The sequence below is a fragment of the Zootoca vivipara genome, chromosome 9 (genome assembly GCF_963506605.1).
Source record: "Zootoca vivipara chromosome 9, rZooViv1.1, whole genome shotgun sequence".
Taxonomy (NCBI): Eukaryota; Metazoa; Chordata; class Lepidosauria; order Squamata; family Lacertidae; genus Zootoca; species Zootoca vivipara.
Window position 1 is genome coordinate 58229335 of NC_083284.1, and position 17830 is coordinate 58247164.

The following is a 17830-nucleotide window of genomic DNA, read 5'->3' on the forward strand; positions in this document are numbered from 1 at the left end:
GGGGAGGAGAGTGAAGGGCGGGGAGACTTCGGCTCTCAGCCAATCGGGCTGACCTTGGCGGCGGCTCCCGCCAATGGATGCCGAGCGGCGACGACGCAGGGGGGAGGGCGCTCTCGACGGCAAGGAACGGCTTCTTGTTCCAGCAGCAACAGGAGGAGGAGGAAGGTTGGCGGCCTGAGGGGAGTTTGTTGTGGCGGGTGGCGAGTGGGGCCAGGAGCGGGAAGAGCGGCGCCAGCGGAGCAGGGAAGGAAGGCCCGGTCTCGCTCTGCGAAGCGGAGGATGAATTGGCTCTTCCCGCTCTCCAAAGCCGGCAGCGGTGGCGGGGCCGCCGCCGCCTCCTCCTCGCCCTCGCCTTCGTCGGCCGGTGGAACCGCGCTGCCGCCGACTCTCACCAGCCTCCAGCAGCAGAAGCAGCGGCAGATCGAGTCCCTGCGGAGCGCCCACGCCGCGTGAGTGGCGCACTGCCTAGGGGGGATGGGGGTGTCACAAGAGAGAGGAGGGGAGAAACAAATTGGCCAGTTTATTCCCCGCCCCCTTCTCAGAACTGGAGTTATAAAATACAAAAAATCCTTCCAGTAGCACCTTAAGAGACCAACTAAGTTTTTCATTGGTATGAGCTTCCGTGTGCATGCACACTTCTTCAGATACACACGAAAGCTCATACCAATGGCAAACTTAGTTGGTCTCTAAGGTGCTACTGGAAGGATTTTTTTTATTTTGTTTCGACTACGGCAGACCAACACGGCTACCTACCTGTAACTGGAGTTACAAACTTCGGCTGCGGGTAGAGAGCCGGATGCTTATCCGGCTGACAATGTTTACAGGGAATGCCTGTCTGATAAGGATCTAGACCGCAACACTTAGCAATTATTATTGCTCTGAATTGGTAGAGGAGCTTATTCCAGCTTCTCCATACAGTTGAGAGACCAGGTGGTTTTGTTGTTGTTGTTGAAACGCGAACGAAGGAGCATGACTTGAAGTGTTTAGTCCAAAGGTGGTTGGTGACTGACAGTTCCATAAGTCCGTGAAGTGAAATCCGGAAGAAAGAGCCAAAGTTGTGAAAAGACAGGCAAATGTGTGAACGTGGGTGCTGCGCTGATTGGGGGAAGCTAATACTCGCTGCAGTCCTGAATCTAAAAATAAATGGCTTAGTCATTATTGCACATACAGCCTAGAGAGAGAAGAGTAGTGGCGTCTGTGGCAACCAAATTTGCTGGCAGGCTGTGTTAGGGAATGAGATCGAGAGAGGAGATCCTGGCTCACAAATCCTAATTAACTATTGTAAGGTAAAGGGACCCCTGACCATTACGTCCAGTCATGACTGACTCTGGGGTTGCGGCACTCATCTCACGTTATTGGCCGAGCGGTGTACAGCTTCCATGTCATGTGGCCAGCATGACAAAGCCGCTTCTGGCAAACCAGAGCAGCACACGGAAACGCCATTTACCTTCCCGCTGTAGCGGTACCTATTTATCTACTTGCACGTTGACGTGCTTTCGAACTGCTAGGTTGGCAGGAGCTGGGACCGAGTAACGGGAGCTCACCCCGTTGCAGGGATTCAAACTGCCAAACCTCTGATCGGCAAGCCCTAGGCTCTGTGGTTTAGCCCACAGCGCCATCTGTGTCCCCTAATTAACTATTGTACAGGAGTATAAAGTGCTCCAGATAGCTTTCTGGTACCAAAAGAAAAAAGCTGGAGGCACCAGACCGCCTTCAAAGCCCATTCCACACAAGAGCTCAAGTTTCTTTTAGTTTTGGTTTCAAGTCAGCATGACAAAAAGTAGTAGGAATTGGAACATGGGGCATATCCAGTTAAGCACTTTAAAAACCATTTTCCTGCATTGCCTGGAGTTGGACTACATGTTCCTTGGGTCCCTTCCAGCTCTAAGGTTCTATGAATTACCCTAAGATAGATTTTAGCTTAACTATCCCATAAAAATCATTTGGACTTCAAAATGTTTAACTTGCCGTATCATTAAAAGGTTGTCGATTTTCAGTGTTCTAGTGACCCTTGGTAAATACCTACATTTCTCTTAACAGTATAGCTGAAATACAAAAAGATGTGGAGTATCGATTGCCATTTACTGTCAACAACCTGACAATAAATATTAACATGTGAGTACTGTGTGATCTACTTATATGTCACTTTAAATGTTTAAGCTGTGCTTCACAATTTGGGAAAGGCAATCCTCTACTAAAGATTGGTAAGATTTGCACACCTTTGCACACCCACAATTAGCCTGTTGTTTTATTTAGCAGCCAGGACCTGAAAGCACTTTTTGGTCATGGTTTGTTTTAATTCATTTGGTTGGCTTTGCAGAACTGTAGTAGTTAAGTCCAAAGTGAAGGTTTACACTCTGCTCCTCTTGATGTGAGGATAAAAGAGTGTGTGCAAGCCTGAAGCTCACCACAGCTCATGCATATTCACCTTAGAACAAGACACAGTTGGCCAAGTGTACCTGTACCATTCATTCTTCTTGCACACAGGGGAGTGATGAGCTTGGGATTGACTGAGTGTATACAGTGACCTTTTTGATAGTTTGCTGATTTGTGGACAGAGGATGAAGACCTTTGACTAGCTTGCTTTGGCCTATGGATTGTGTTTTTTTTTGTATTTGTAAATAGTTGAAATTAGCATTTGTTATAATTATTTTAAGTGATATAATTCAAATGATAAACGTTGCTATTGTCCATAGAGTAGTAATTGTAAGGAAGGAAATTGCCTTCATTGCCAATGCAAACCGTCCGCTTTGAAGAGTATTCAAATAGAGAATTAAAAAAAAAAGATATCTTATTTACATGAAAGTGATGGTAATATATTTTGGTGTTCACAGATTGCTTCCTCCTCAGTTTCCTCAGGAAAAACCAGTCATCAGTGTTTTCCCTCCAATACGGCATCATTTAATGGACAAACAAGGAGTGTATGTGGCCTGCCCATTAATAAGCAATGTATGTACAATTGTATTGTTTTCCTTGAAAAATTAAGGGGTGGTCATATAGTAAACTGTACATGTCTTTTCCAGGAAAAATAGGTGGCACCAATTATATTCTATTGCAAAAAAGTTTTCAAATAAATGCACTTACTGAAATATTAAAGTATGTGCTCTATGTAGAAAAAGATTTTTTTTACAATTAGTTTTTGAACTAGAAGCCATAGCATTTTAGATGTTTTTCCAGAGTTTATTTCAGGATTTTTTTTAAAAAAAAATAAAATCTTGTACAGAATACATATACATGTATTCTGCAGAACTCACGATCCCTTATTTCAATACTTAGCACCCTAGTTTGTATTTAATCATGGAAACATTTCAGCTCCTGTGCAGATTGAGGCCTCTTTATTGACAGCCCCTGGGGCCAAATAATGCATAACACTGACAGCTGTATCCACCTCCTGGTGTCAGTGTAATATGACTTGCCTTGTATATCATGCTTTAATTGTGCAAATTAAATACAGCTTTTTAATCTCTTAACAGTTCACAATGCACTCAGACCTTGGAAAAATAGTTCAAAGTATACTTGATGAATTTTGGAAGAATCCTCCAGTTTTGGCTCCCAGCTCAACATCATTTCCATAGTAAGTGTAAACAGAGAAAATAAGGGTAATAATTGCAAACAAGCAATTAATTTAGTAGTGTTCGTAAAGCTTCCCTTACACTTGAGTTGATAAGCTATGGGCCCAATTTGCATATCCCGGCCAAACAATTTCTCTCCTCTATCCACTGTGCACATTTTGTTACTGTTCCTCCCTCACCGGTTCATAGTAAGTATAATTTGCAGTAATATCCAAACTGGACAAACTGCCAGAAACATGTTTTGCCTCCAGGCTAGAATTGGAAACCACAGCTTGACTACTTTGAGTGTCACAGCAAACCATAACTATTTTTATTTAAGATAAAACGGTTAGTTCTGGATCTGTCTCAACTTAGAAATATGCATAGGAATGCTTGAAATTGGTTGTGAAGGATACAGATAATTATAGCATGAGTAGCTATCCTGTGACACAGGTGCAACACATGGCAAGAAAGGGCAGGAGTTCATGAGAGTAGGATGGTCCATTGCTGTAGCTACAGTATAGAGCATGGCTTATCTGTGACCTCTCAGATGCTGTTTGGCTTTTGATCCCATAAGCTCAAGTTAGTGTGGCCATTGTTCAGGGATGGTGGAAGTTGTACTCCAATAACATCTGGAGGACTATAGGTTAATCATACTGGTAAAGATCCAGGCCTACCCCATGCCATATCTACCACCTCCAGAACTTTGACTCAGCAGAGTACCGTAGAATTCCAAATAACAGTGATAGAGTGCACTAGAGTGACACTGTCTCATACTTGCCTTGTGGCTTATGCCAAGAAGATCAACTAACTTTGAATTAATGTTTCATAACAACATCAAAAGGGACACAGGTGGCGCTGTGGTCTAAACCACTGAGCCTCTTGGGCTTGCCAATCAGAAGGTCGGCGGTTCGAAGCCCTGCGACGGGGTGAGCTCCCGTTGCTCGGTCCCAGCTCCTGCCAACCTAGCAGTTCGAAAGCATGCCAAAAAGTGCAAGTAGATAATTAGGAAGACCCGCCACCGCCAAGCCAGTCCCGGAGCCGAATTGCGGCGCGGCGGGGGTTTTCGTCGTTTGCCTCCCCCTGGGGGGAAGGCAAACGGCGAAAAGCCCCCGCTGCGGACTGGCTTGGCGGTGGCGGGAAGAAGGGGAGAAATTCCTCCCCTTCTTCGCCCCACTGCCAAGCCAGTCCCCGAGCCAAAGTGCGGCGCGGCGGGGTTTTTCGCCGTTTGCCTCCCCCTGGGGGGAAGGCAAACGGCGAAAAGCCCCCCCCCCCCGCGCCGCAATTCGGCTCAGTCCCCCACGCGCTTTGCTTTGGGGAAGCAGGCAGGGAGACGGCAACAGCCCAGGAAGCTGCCTGCTTCCCCGAGCCGTAGCGCATCGGGGGACAGAGCCGAAGATCGGCGGGCGCTGTTTGCCGGGGTTGACAAGCCCCGGCAAGCAGCGGCTGCCGATCTTCGTGTGACAGGCGGTGGGGAATGCAGGCAGGCAAGAGAGCAAGCGCCTGCCTGCCTTCCCCGCCACCAGTTCCCCGGTGCTTCGTGCAGCGCTGCTGGGTGCCGACCCGGCAGGCCGCTTCTTCTAGCGCCCGTTTTTAAACGGGCTGAATTCCACTAGTGTTTTATATTAAATAAGTGTCACCACTTTCACATACTCAAAGGGGCTTCAAGGTTGCCTTTCTCTAACACAGGCTTCTTCAACCTCTGCCCTCCAGATGTTTTTGGCCTACAACTCCCATGATCCCTAGGTAGCAAAACCAGTGGCCAGGGATGATGAAAATTGTAATCTCAAAACATCTGGAGGGCCGAGGTTGAGGAAGCCTGCTCTAACAGCAACCCTCTTCTCTCAGTGCCACATTGCAAATCTGTTTTGAAATGAAGGGGCTTTGAAAGGTAATGTGTAATATGGCTGGTGTGTGTGTGTGATTTTCTAAAGTAGGGCAGGGAGCCAAAAGAAAAAAATCCCACCGGGTAGGCACAAAGCAGTTGGGCATGCCTAAAGTCATTGATTCAATCTCATCCTAAGTCTTGATGTGGCAACACTAACTACTTTGACCAAAAAGTATTGACAGCTGTGCCACTTGATTTCCACTGGCACATAGCTGCCAAGTTTTCCCTTTTCTCGCGAGGAAGCCTATTCAGCATAAGAGAAAATCCCTTAAAATAAGGGATAACTTGGCAGCTATGCACTGGCATTGTCGGTAGATACCTTGCTACAGATGAATGGGTTATTAGAATGAATCATTGTGAGGTATTTGACAAGATACTTTCCTTATACTTCAGCAAACCTTTCCTTTGAGTTAGTGCTGGAAACACTCCAGAAACTGTTGCTGCTGATGGTAAATTGTTTCTTTCCTTTTTCCCCTAGCCTTTACAACAAACCAGCTGGAATTCCTTCCTATGCTCAGAACTTTCCATTTCTTTCTCCATACCTACCACAAGAAACAAATAGGTCTATAACATCTGTGCCACTTGCAGAATCACTTTCTTCTGGCTACGCTACAGACAGACCTGCGGCTCCTTCCTTTGGCATGATATCAGATCTGCCATTACCTGTTCCAACAGCAGAAACCATATCACAGGTGTGTATGTCTGGTGATAGCTATAATTCAAACTTTTTATGCACCTGCTATTCCCAACCACAGATCATATAAAAGGATTTGGGGCGTTTGGGCAGAAATATAACTTAAAGTGCTTTATGGTGTTGATAGATTGGTTGATCTAGTCACTCTATATAGATTTCATTGAAAAAATCAGGGACAGAAAAGGCTGCCATATGTCCAGATTGACTCCAAGCATAAAATAGCCCCCAACTCCAATTGTATTGCCCACATAAACCAGACAACAATATAGTGCTCCACCTATGCAGCATAATTAGAAACCATATAAGAGCAAGAGAAGCATTATGTCCTCATGCTAGAGGTTTCTCAAACTGTTACTCCATATAACTCAAACAAGTGTATTTCACACCTCCAAAGTGTGAGCCCCAGAGTCACCAGCCAGTTAAGATTATATTGGAAAGTTGTATCCTATGTTAGTACTGTATACACTGAGAAGGCCCACTAAAATCAATGAACGTAATATTAAGGGGCATAAGTAACGTTAATTTTAGTGGCTATGCTCTGAGTAGAGCTTAGTCGGATACAACCCAGAATCTCATTCCTCACTCCAGTGTTGCTGTCTTAAGAGTTTACATATGTACCATGTCCATGTACAATGCAAAGAATTATGGGTGGGAGTCATGTAATGAGTCAGAATTGCTGTTTCATAGTAGATTAGGAGTCAGGAGATCCTCCAGCACAGCCAGAGGGAGGATTGCTCTGTTGGAAGAATGCAATGGAATTCTTCCCAATGATCTGAAAAACAATTATTTTATCAATTGAGCATATACTTAGTCTGATTATCCTTCAACCTATATATTGGAAAAACAATGTTTTTTAAGAATATAAAACACATCTTTCTACATCTTATCTCTATACTTGTGCGTGGTATAAGTTCATAGAGTGCTCCCAAGTACAAAATCTGTGTCATAGAGGCTTAGATAGATTTTTGTTGTTGCTTCATTATTAGAGTTTATGTCCAATGGAGGATTCTATACTGGTGAATTACCATATTTTTCCATCTATAAGACGCCCCCTATTTTGGGGGACTCAGATTTAAGAAAATGGGATATGTATCCATGTATAAGACACCCCCTAATTTTTGACATTATTTTTAGGGGGGGAAACCTAGTCTTATACACGGAAAAATATGGTAGATTGAATCTTCTTTTCCTATTATAGTCATGCAGGAAATAATTTTCTGTTGCTTCACAAATCTGTTAGTCATGATCTATTTTCAGGTGGGAAATACCATTCATTGTCTTACCTTCTTGATAAACTTTTCAGGGGAGCCCAAATGGATTCAGTTACAAAATGCCTGATGTACCTGATGCATTTCCAGAACTATTGGAACTTAGGTAAAAATATATCATTAAAAATGTATTTTTTTCATGTACAAACCAGTTCTACACTTAGCTAGATCTGCACCTAGATAACTGCTTTTGGAGAAACTGAAAGCAGTTCTTTCATGTTCTTGGAAAACTTGAAATTCTTAGAAAACCTCAAGCGAAGTACTTCCAATTGTGAAACATTGGCACATGGAAATGATCCATCAGTGGCTATAATCAGATTAGTTGTACAGTGATTCCCCCAGAACACAGGATATTGCAACAGGTGGGTTGAAGATATTTCTGCAGGCTGAAAAGAGTAGGAGCACTCTCACCAATCTCAGTGGAGCCAAAATGATTCTTAATAGCACAAGCAGTTATCTCAAGGTCATGTTCTCTCAGAAGTGTTCCTATTTGGGAGGAAAACAAAATATTCCAGTCATCCTCATCTGGGTGTTTCAGCTGAAAAAATTGCAGCATCAGGTTCATAAAATGAAATTGCATGCAGTAAGGTGAGGAATGAGGTACTTGAGGCTTAGATTCCACTTCTTGGATAAAAATGTTTAGGTGATCTTAAACGTGGGTGTTGTTTTTTTTGTAATGCAGCATATCACAGCTGACAGACATGAATGAGCAAGAAGATGTCCTGCTGGAACAATTTGTTAATTTGCCCCAGTTGAAGCAAGTCATTAACGACAAGGATGATTTAGTGAAAAGTATTGAAGAGCTAGCAAGTAAGACTTCAAAATACTTGTAATTTAAAGAGTAACACGAGAGTAAACGGTAACCTTCTAAAATTGAACAGTGGGTTTACTTTGCAGAAAAAAACCTCTTATTGGAACCAAGTTTGGAGACGAAAAGACAAGCAGTGTTGGATAAAGTAAGCGAAGGGGGAGGGGAAATTATTTCTGGAGCTTGGAAAGAAAATATTTGAGTTTGATTGTCAAGACATCCTTTTCTTCTAGTATGAACAGCTTACTCAGTTGAAGGCTACATTCGAAAAGAAGATGCAACGGCAGCATGAACTGGGCGAGGTAAGCTCTGTCCCTCTTGCATATCAAAAGGGAGTGCTTTTTCCCAGTGCATAGTTAACTTACGGATTTCACTATCACAAGATGCAGTGATAGCTTCTACCTTAGGGCTGTTCCAGGCCTCTTGCACATTTATATCCGAAGGTGGAGCTCAAAGAAACATAAGTGGGTATTGCCCCATTTTATCATCACAGGAACCCTATAAAGTAGGTTAAAGATTGGAAGGTTGTGCCTGATTCCATGATCTGCCATGCACTACAGTGAGATAGTAGGCTGTGCTATTTCAGCTTAGGTAAATGTTCCCCTAAGGCTGCAATCCAGACCTCCAATCTGCCGGATAGGGCAGGGAAAATCTCAAAATGGTGTGCCTGGGCTGGCTCAGAATCCACTAGAGGCTCAGCTGCCTCCACTGCTGCCTAGACTGCCGTAATGTGGAGCTGGGTTTTGCCTGCTGTGGTCTTGTACCATGGCATGCAAAAGCAGCAGAGCTATAAATGCAGCGGTGGCTACGTTGCATCCATCTTGCCCTGCTGCTATCCAGCCTGGGTTAGGATTCCTCTGTAAGACCCACCAATTAAGAAAAAAACCCTATTACAGCAGACTCTGCTATAATTTAGGTAGGAGTTGTGGTCCAGCAACATCTTGAGAACCACAGGTCTCCTGTGCTTGAAACTCCCATTGTTCTAGGTGTATTTTGCGAAAAAGCTAGTAGTTCTGTTCTTCCTCAATATTTCTAAATTAGAACTAAGTATAGCCATACTACAGATTTTCTTTTATTAGATTTATATGTCTCCAGACCCTTCACAAAATCTTTGTTTCCCCTAGAGTGACTTTGCAATATTAAAGCACAATACAGTAAGAACAATCAATTTACCAGCAATACATCACCACAATACACCTTTTTGTCACCAAACATTTTCCAATTATGCTTAGAGTTGTAGTGCAAGTGCTCTGCAGGCAAGACTGAAAGTAGCAGCTCATGAAGCTGAGGAAGAGTCTGACACTATTGCAGAAGACTTTCTGGAAGGGAAAACGGAAATAGATGACTTTATTAGTAGCTTCATGGAGAAGAGAACAGTATGTGAAATTCTCTTACATTTTAAAGCTAATTGTGTTTTGCATAACTTAAACCTTAATAAATAGAATGAAAATATCCAGCAGAGAATCTGTTTTGGGGTAGAAAATGATTCTCTAAAGCAGTATTGAAAAAAATAGGCTTTTGTTCTTTTTTGAATTGTATGGTAGAACTGTGTTGCTATCTTGGGTTGGATTAGCCTTCCTGCATTTCACCACCAGCTCTTGTCCAAGTATCTCACCAATTTGTGGCATAATCTTTGCGACATCCTCGGTACTTTAACGCTCGGTGTGGTGTACTATGCAAGGCTGTGCTTAGATTTGCTACCGTAAATATCCTCAAATGAATTGTTGTTTTAAATATTGGAATGCAAAAAAGGACAGCTAATTTCTAAAGCCCACTAGTACAAAAGAGATCACAACACGAATAAACCCAATACTCAGAAGTAAGCTTCCTTGACTCCAGAGAGACTTAATGGACTTACTCCAAGGTAAATGGGTTTAGGATGGCAGCCTAAATTACATATAATTCACACCATGAAACAGCAATTGATATATACAGTAGTACCTCTACTTACGAATTTAATGCGTTCTGAATGCACATTCGTAAGTCAAAAAAAATTGTAAGTGAATCCCATAGGAATGCATTGGGAGAAAAAATTCGTAAGTAGAAGCAACCCTATCTAAAAATTTGTAAGTAGAAAAAATCCTATCTAAACCGCATCCAAGATGGCGGGCGGAGCTCCATTCGTAAGTAGAAACATTCGTAAGTAGAGGTACCACTGTGTGTATATCAAGTACCATTAGCACAAAAACTTTTGCCTGTGCTGTTAGTGCAACAGGACTTCCTCTCCCTCTTTTCTCCTGCTCCCCAAATCTGTTCTGGTATTCCCCCCAATACTCCATTGGAAATAGGAGGGGTGCATGGGGAGAGAAGAAGTAGAGGAAGTCTGTTTGCACAGGCACAAATCCTTAGGCTAATGGGGTGTGATTCCACCAAAATTAAGCATCTTTATTTTCTTGATTTGTGGAAAAGAACTAAATTCTCCCACCGAAGTTAATGAGATTTTAACTTTCTGTAGAAATTGCTTACATTGGCCAATAATGGCGAAGATTACTTGGTGGTTAGAAACTTCTATGGGTGAAGAATGTACAGCTTTTATTATTGTTCCATGTCAATCAGGGAAACTCTAAGTCATGTGCCTAAGGGGAGACTGTAATTCTGTGGCAGCTAATAAAGGTCCCAAAATATGTTCCATACTTGAAGCCAAAAGCCAGCTTGTGGAATGTGGTCTGTTTTCCTCTTGATTTTCACAGTAAAACGATCAAATGAAATGTGACTGGTTAGCAAATTATGCTCCAAGATAAAAACAAATCTGAGTTGATTCATGTGATGTGGCTCATAAAACCTAAAAAACATGCTATATAGAGCATGTGGCTACAGATGAATGTTCACTTGTGTTTCCTTTAGATTTGCCACTGTAGAAGAGCCAAAGAAGAAAAGCTTCAACAGGCAATGGCAATGCGCATTCAATTTCATGCTCCTTTATAGGTATGTTCACACAATGTTCAGACTTGAGTTGCCCTGCATGCCACACCCAACAGCCAAAGCTGGTTCACAAAACCATTGGCTACAAATGGTAGCCTGGAAGGGCCAGCAGAAAGTGATTTTCCCACCCCTCCTTTACTCAGCAGCATCCTGAGTTTCCAGAAATGCCTCTCTCGTCCGTCAGGAGACCCTCTTGAATAGGGTGACTGATGTGCTGGGGCCAAGGGGGGAAAGGAGGTTCCCCCCAAAACCAGGCAGGGGAAACACCCTAGAGTGACAACTAAGAGATTGTTTTCATTTTGTTTTTTTGGCAGGCGGAGGGCATTGACCAGGGGCTGGAGGTTGCCAGATGCTCACTTTTCTTTTCTTTTCAAATTTGATTTATACTTTTCAGATTTATACATTTCACTGATGTTTACAATCACTGATATTCCAAACTTGACTTCCTTCCCCCCTCTTTCTGCAGTTCCTTAAATTTATTTTTAATATCTTCTGCATATCCTAATTAACTTAATTTGCTCATTTATTCATCTAAATATATACTCTTATGAAACACCAGGTTATTACAATAATTCTGCCAATGTTTTTAACTGTTTACAATTTATCTTTAAATATCCAATAAACCATTTCCATTCTTTTGTAAAAAGTTTGTTATCTCGATTTCTTGGTTCTTCCTGTAAGTTTAGCCATTTTTGCATATTCCATAGGTTTTTGTATCCATTCTTCCTTTGCTGGGACTTCTGCTTCTTTCCATTTTGGGGCGAGTAACATTCTTGCCACTGTAGTCGCATACATGAATACGTTTCTATACAGTTTAGGTAGTTCTGTCCCTGTAAGTTCACTTTTTTGCCATCCTCACTTTTCTGGGTCTTAAGTTTGTCTTGAATTAAGCTAAAATCCTGAGAATTCCCAGTATAGCTTAATGGAGTTTTGCATTACATGGCTGTTTGATTCCAGCTTTTCTTTTTTTATGACATAATGCAAGCAGATCAGGAGGCAAAAGGAAGCTTTCTACCCCGGATTAATAAGAAGCCTGCCTTTGTGAAGCTATGTTTGTGTACAATGAGAAATCAGACTAACTGTAGTTATGTTTGTGTTCACAGGTTTTCCAGCTAAATAGAATTTCTGAGGCGAGTGAATGAATCCAGCAAAGCACATTTTCATATAGCTGTTATTTTGCAAATAAGCATTTCATCACGGTTGTTGTGTTTATAGAAGAAACTGTATACAGAACTGGGATGATGATGATTATTATTATTTTGGTACAAATTAGGAAGTCTTTCTATTATCATTTCATCCAAGAAATCCTCCTATTGCAGTGTTTGCACTAAATATTTCTTGTCATTATTATTGATAATCCTTATCATATTTAAGTTCCTACTTCTCTCTCCACCTACTTTATAGATTAAATATTTAAACATGTAATTTTGACTAGATTTTTAAATTTTATACAACATAATTCATAACTTTTGTATTAAACATTTGCTGTTTGGGGCTGGGGCAGGGGATGTAGAAATGTTGGTTACTTAAAAGTAAGTTGCAAAGTTTATGAGGCAAAACTCATATGTTAAGTCCTCTTTTTAAAAAAAGAATTCTGATTCTTGAAATCCAGTTTTCAACCATTTTTATGTTGAAAGCAACACACTACATTGCTATTGAAATTAAGTGGCAGTGGCAGGTAAAAGGCCAGGAGACTTGAAAATGGCCTTGCACCCTATTGCAGAGATGTACACAGTTAACTGCTTGTGGGATCGGGTCTTCATTGTGTGGCAATGTCCCTCCTTCCCACATAATCAAGACTCGTGACACAGAGATTAAGATTTAATTGGGTGGTTAAGGCCACAACTTTATTAATAAGCATGTTGAGCGGAATTGGCTTAGGCGTTGGAACCTAACAGACTATATCCGACTCCAACCCGTGTGTTGAAGTCCTTGAGAAGTTAACCACCAGAAAGGAGCCCCGCGATGTAGATCTACTAGAGCTCCTCCTGTGGCCACCGAAGGGGCGTGCCCTACGGCCCAGGCAACTCCAGGCGCAGGACCAAGCGACGCCCCCGGAATCCTTTAACGGAATTACTTCTCCAAATTTGGGCAGCCGTTGACGTAATCTGCCCCTCCTCCATCTATTGTTATGCAAATTTCCAACGCCTAACCGCCTAACCTAAGTTGTGACGACATGCTACGGGGTAGGCGAAAAACCCATCATGGCTAGCCCAGTATGGGAAAAGTCCTACCCGGCCCGCTGACTAACCAGGCAACCGACTCCCGTCCATAGCAGCGTCCCCTTACCTCTTTTTAAGGGGTGGGTGGGCGGGTGAACTGTTCGCTCCGGCGAACAAGGGAGGAAAGAGGTCGGCTTCCCGCCTGCGGGGAGCTTTAAATCTGGCGGCTCCGCCCCGACCGTTCTCATTGGCTGGTCGGGGATGACGCAGGCGGGAAGCCACCATCGCGTAGGGGCTGAACTCGCAGCCCCTACGCGGTGGTGCAGTCGGTCGGCCCACAACGCCACTTCCGTCGCAGGCGCGGAAGTGGCTTTGTGTGGCAATGTCCCTCCTTCCCACATAATCAAGACTCGTGACACAGAGATTAAGATTTAATTGGGTGGTTAAGGCCACAACTTTATTAATAAGCATGTTGAGCGGAATTGGCTTAGGCGTTGGAACCTAACAGACTATATCCGACTCCAACCCGTGTGTTGGAGTCCTTGAGAAGTTAACCACCAGAAAGGAGCCCCGCGATGTAGATCTACTAGAGCTCCTCCTGTGGCCACCGAAGGGGCGTGCCCTACGGCCCAGGCAACTCCAGGCGCAGGACCAAGCGACGCCCCCGGAATCCTTTAACGGAATTACTTCTCCAAATTTGGGCAGCCGTTGACGTAATCTGCCCCTCCTCCATCTATTGTTATGCAAATTTCCAACGCCTAACCGCCACTCGAGCCCCCCTAGGCTCGCCGCCAATCCGCTCGCATGCCTTAACAAATAATTTGAGATTAATTGGATTATTTAGGGACTTCTTATACTGTTTAAGGGGCCGTGATCCTCCTCTCTTATTCACCTAATTAAATTCTCTAACACGTAACCAATCTCTGATTCCCATTATTACGTTCTCAAGCCAAACATCATTCCCCCTGGGCGACAGATGAACGCCATCGTAACGATAAAGGGCTGCTTCGCTCTGTTTCAAAGTTGGATGCGAAATGGCACGTCCATTCAAAGACAGGACTCTGCGGATCACGAAGGAATTCAGGAGCCGTCTGGCTCTGTTCAGGGCGATAGGGCAACGTCCGTCGCGCCAACTGCGCCTCTCAAGCAAGGAGGACCAAAGCAGCGTCATCCTCGGGCAGGTGTCCAACAGGGTATCAAAATCTCTGAATATTTGCAATTTTAAGTCCACGGCATTGCGATAGGCAAGGTCATTCTCTCCAAGCTGGACCACCAGTAGGTCAGGGTAGCCGAGTGAAGCAGCCCGATTTTGTATTGCCGGCAGCAACTCGTTCCACAGCATGCCTCTCCTCGCAATCCAAGACACCTGGACGAATTCTGGAAGGCCCAGCCCGTTCCCCAGGCCCACCTCGATGGCCCTTTCCCGAGCCCAATGGACTATGCTATGCCCGGCTATCCAGACCCGCACGATCCGAGAACCTGAAAATAAAGAATGACAACCGGGGATCAGCCAGGCCACCGTGTCGACGCTACGTACGAATATACCTTTTGTACGCATTCGATTTCCACCTCCCCAAGTCCTGAATTCTCTCGGATGAAAGGCCCAAATGCATGGCTGACGTAGCTGCGCCAATCCTAAAAGAGTGAGCAGAGAATTCATTGGGATTATAGCCGCAGGAGGCAATGGCCTTGCGCAGAACCCTGGTAAATTGGTGGCGGGTGAGCCTGGCGCCGTCCTGGTGGATAAGCAATGGGCCTGGGCCGGGGGGCCGGAGATAAAGAAACCGTCTGGTATCTTTCACCGGACAAGGACCTGGGGTACCAGTGGCGGGGAGCTTAATAGTCGCGCCCCTTCCCCTCTGGTCCGTTTTGGAACATCGTATGAGCACCTGCATTTGGGAGTCAGCCAGTGACACGTCCTGCATGAGTATGCCGCGTGTGATGCCCTGGGGGGAGTCTTCGCATACTACCTCGCCCACTCTGAGCGCTCCAAAGTACGCTATAGAAAAAGCTGCGGAGAATAGGCGCGCCTCAAATTTGGACCAACAGAGGGACCTCAACTGCCTGTGTACCTGAGCCAACATGTCAAAGGTAATGGGTCGCCTAGGGTCGCTGGCAGGCGGCTGGAGCCTGCGCCAGCCCTCCATAGCTCTACGCAAATGGAAATTGTCACACGGGTCTGTAAAATAGAGTGATTTGGAAAAGAATGTGATGGCTGCTGTGTGAATGTTGAGAGTCTTTGGTGCGCGCCCCAGGTTCCTCAAGTGCACTACATACTGCATGACCTCCTCCGGGGTAGGTGGGCCCAGCAGGGAAGCAGTGGACTCTCTCTGCCTGAACTTAGTGAAGTCTGACCAAGCCCGTTTATACGAGCTCAGTGTAGACGGGGCAACGGAAGCTAATACTCCCTTTAGGATTTCTCGCTCCCAAGGTTCCATAGGTGTTCCGGGAACGGCTCCGGCGACTGGCTTGCCTCCGGTGCCAACGATCGGAAGCGATCCATCTGGAAGCGAGACAGAGCATCTGCGATGTTATTATTGACCCCTGGCACAAATTTGGCAGAAAAATGCATATTCAACTGCAAACTGAGTAACACGAAGTGGCGTAGGAGGGAGGACACCCTCATCGACCGCGTGGATTGCCGAGATAGGACGCTGACCACCGCTTGGTTGTCGGTTCTGAAGCAGACCCGTCGATTCCTGAATTCTTCGGACCATAAGTGCACGGCTACTACTATAGGAAAAAATTCTAAGAATGTTAAGTCGCGTGTGATGTCTGTACCCTGCCACCTGGCCGGCCAACGCTGCGAGCACCATTTACCTCTGAAGTAGACCCCGAAACCTAAAGCACCTGCCGCGTCGGATTGCACCTGGAAATCAGCCCGCAGCAACATGGTGTCCTGCCATAATGACACCCCGTTGTAGTTCTCAAGAAACACCAGCCAGGATTCAAGGTCGGCCTTGACCCCGCGGGGGAGCCGCTTCCTATGAAAAGGTTTTGTTAGGCCTACCGTGAGCCTGGCTAAGCGCCGGCAGAATGGGCGACCAGGTGAAATAACCCTGCAGGCAAAGTTGAGGTGTCCTAGAAGTGATTGCATTTGCCTAAGGGTAAGTTTTTTAAGGGGAATGAGTTGCCTAATGGTCTCCTTGAGGGCAAGTAGTTTTTCAGAAGGCAGGCGTGAGGTTTGTGCAACCGTGTCCAGTTCTATGCCTAAGTACGTAAGGCGTGAGACGGGCCCTTCGGTTTTTTCAGCAGCCAATGGTACCCCTAATTCCTCTGCGAGAGCTGAGAAGGCCCGCATAAGGCCTGCACACTCGGAACTGCGAGCCCTAGCCACGAAGAGAAAGTCATCCAGGTAATGCGAGACCCCTGGAAGACCTGTCCTAAAGCGCAGGGCCCAGTCCAGGAATGTGCTAAAAGTCTCAAACGCGGCGCATGCCACGGAGCAACCCATCGGCATGGCCTTGTCGATGAAATATGCCTCATTGAATCTGAAACCCAACCATTTATAGTCCCGCGGGTGAACTGGGAGTAGGCAAAATGCTGATTCAATGTCACATTTAGCCATTAATGCCCCCTTACCAAATTGCCTTACTAACTTCACCGCCTGATCGAATGAGGCATATTTTACCGTGCACAGCTCCTGGGGTATTCCATCATTGACTGACCTGCCTATCGGGTGGGAGAGATTGTGAATGAGCCTGAATTCCCCGGGCGCCTTCTTAGGGACTATTCCCAATGGGGAGATGTGGAGATCAGGTATCAGTGGCGACGCGAACGGGCCAGCCACACGTCCTGCTGAGATTTCCTTGTTAATTTTCTTAATGGCTATGTCTGGTCTTTCCCTAATAGATTTTTGATTGGGGGGTTCACCCGTGCTAGGAGGGGTACGCACGGGAATTCGGAAACCTGTTGAAAACCCTTCCCAAAGGTATTTAGCTGCATCCTTATTGGGGTAACAGTCAAGCAGTAATTTCAGAGGGTGAAGCTTTACAGGAGAGTGGGCCAGAGCAAGTGATCTGTTAATATTTATTAGTCCCTGAGATTGCTCCCTGGGGGGCACCTGAGGTATTTCTGGGGCCCTGGTGCGAGTTGCCCCTGGCGCCCCGAAAGGACTGCCTCCCTTTAAAGCACGAAACTCCCGGTTGCTGACCCAAACACTTTTCGCATTCGTGGGTGTACTTACAGTTGGGTCGCTGACAAAGGCCCTTATTATATTCCCAGCAAACCCTGCGTCGCGGGTCCCTCTTGGGTTCAAACCTGGCGGACCTAGGTGGATCCGTCTGCTTCCTTTCTACATATGGGACTACGTGATTGCTCCAAAAATGCTGGTGGCGCTCCCCCCCTGCGAGAAGTGAGGTTACAGGGAATGAGGCAGAGGGCCTTCTCAGTAGTGGCACCTGCCCTGTGGAACACCTCCCATCAGATGTCAAGGAAATAAACAACTACCGGTACCTGACTTTTAGAAGACATCCAAAGGCAGCCCTGTTTAGGGAAGTTTTTAATGTTTGATGTTTTATTGTGTTTTAATATTCTG

The 17830-nt window shown here is 45.1% G+C and overlaps 1 protein-coding gene across 2 annotated transcripts; it reads left to right on the forward strand.

The window, feature by feature from the left end:
• Positions 1 to 120: 120 nt before the first annotated feature.
• On the forward strand, positions 121 to 13412 carry VPS37A (VPS37A subunit of ESCRT-I). 2 transcript variants are annotated; one of them, XM_035114211.2, is made up of 12 exons: positions 121 to 449; positions 2041 to 2115; positions 2835 to 2949; positions 3474 to 3574; positions 5918 to 6131; positions 7437 to 7507; positions 8084 to 8211; positions 8299 to 8357; positions 8443 to 8511; positions 9442 to 9585; positions 11054 to 11134; positions 12235 to 13412. In XM_035114211.2, exons 1-11 carry the CDS (start codon positions 280 to 282, stop codon positions 11132 to 11134), a joined length of 1227 nt encoding a protein of 408 aa, XP_034970102.2. In that variant the 5' UTR covers positions 121 to 279; the 3' UTR covers positions 12235 to 13412. The 2 variants fall into 2 exon arrangements, with proteins under 2 accessions (XP_034970102.2, XP_060134807.1); XM_060278824.1 differs by lacking the exon at positions 9442 to 9585.
• The last annotated feature ends 4418 nt before the right edge of the window (positions 13413 to 17830 follow it).

Coding starts and splice junctions, on each gene's coding strand:
- VPS37A (XM_035114211.2), top strand. CDS start 280: ATGAATTGGCTCTTCCCGCTCTCCAAAGCCGGCAGCGGTGGCGGGGCC. Junction 6,132..7,436: donor CAGCAGAAACCATATCACAG/GTGTGTATGTCT, acceptor TAAACTTTTCAG/GGGAGCCCAAATGGATTCAG. Junction 7,508..8,083: donor CCAGAACTATTGGAACTTAG/GTAAAAATATAT, acceptor TTTGTAATGCAG/CATATCACAGCTGACAGACA.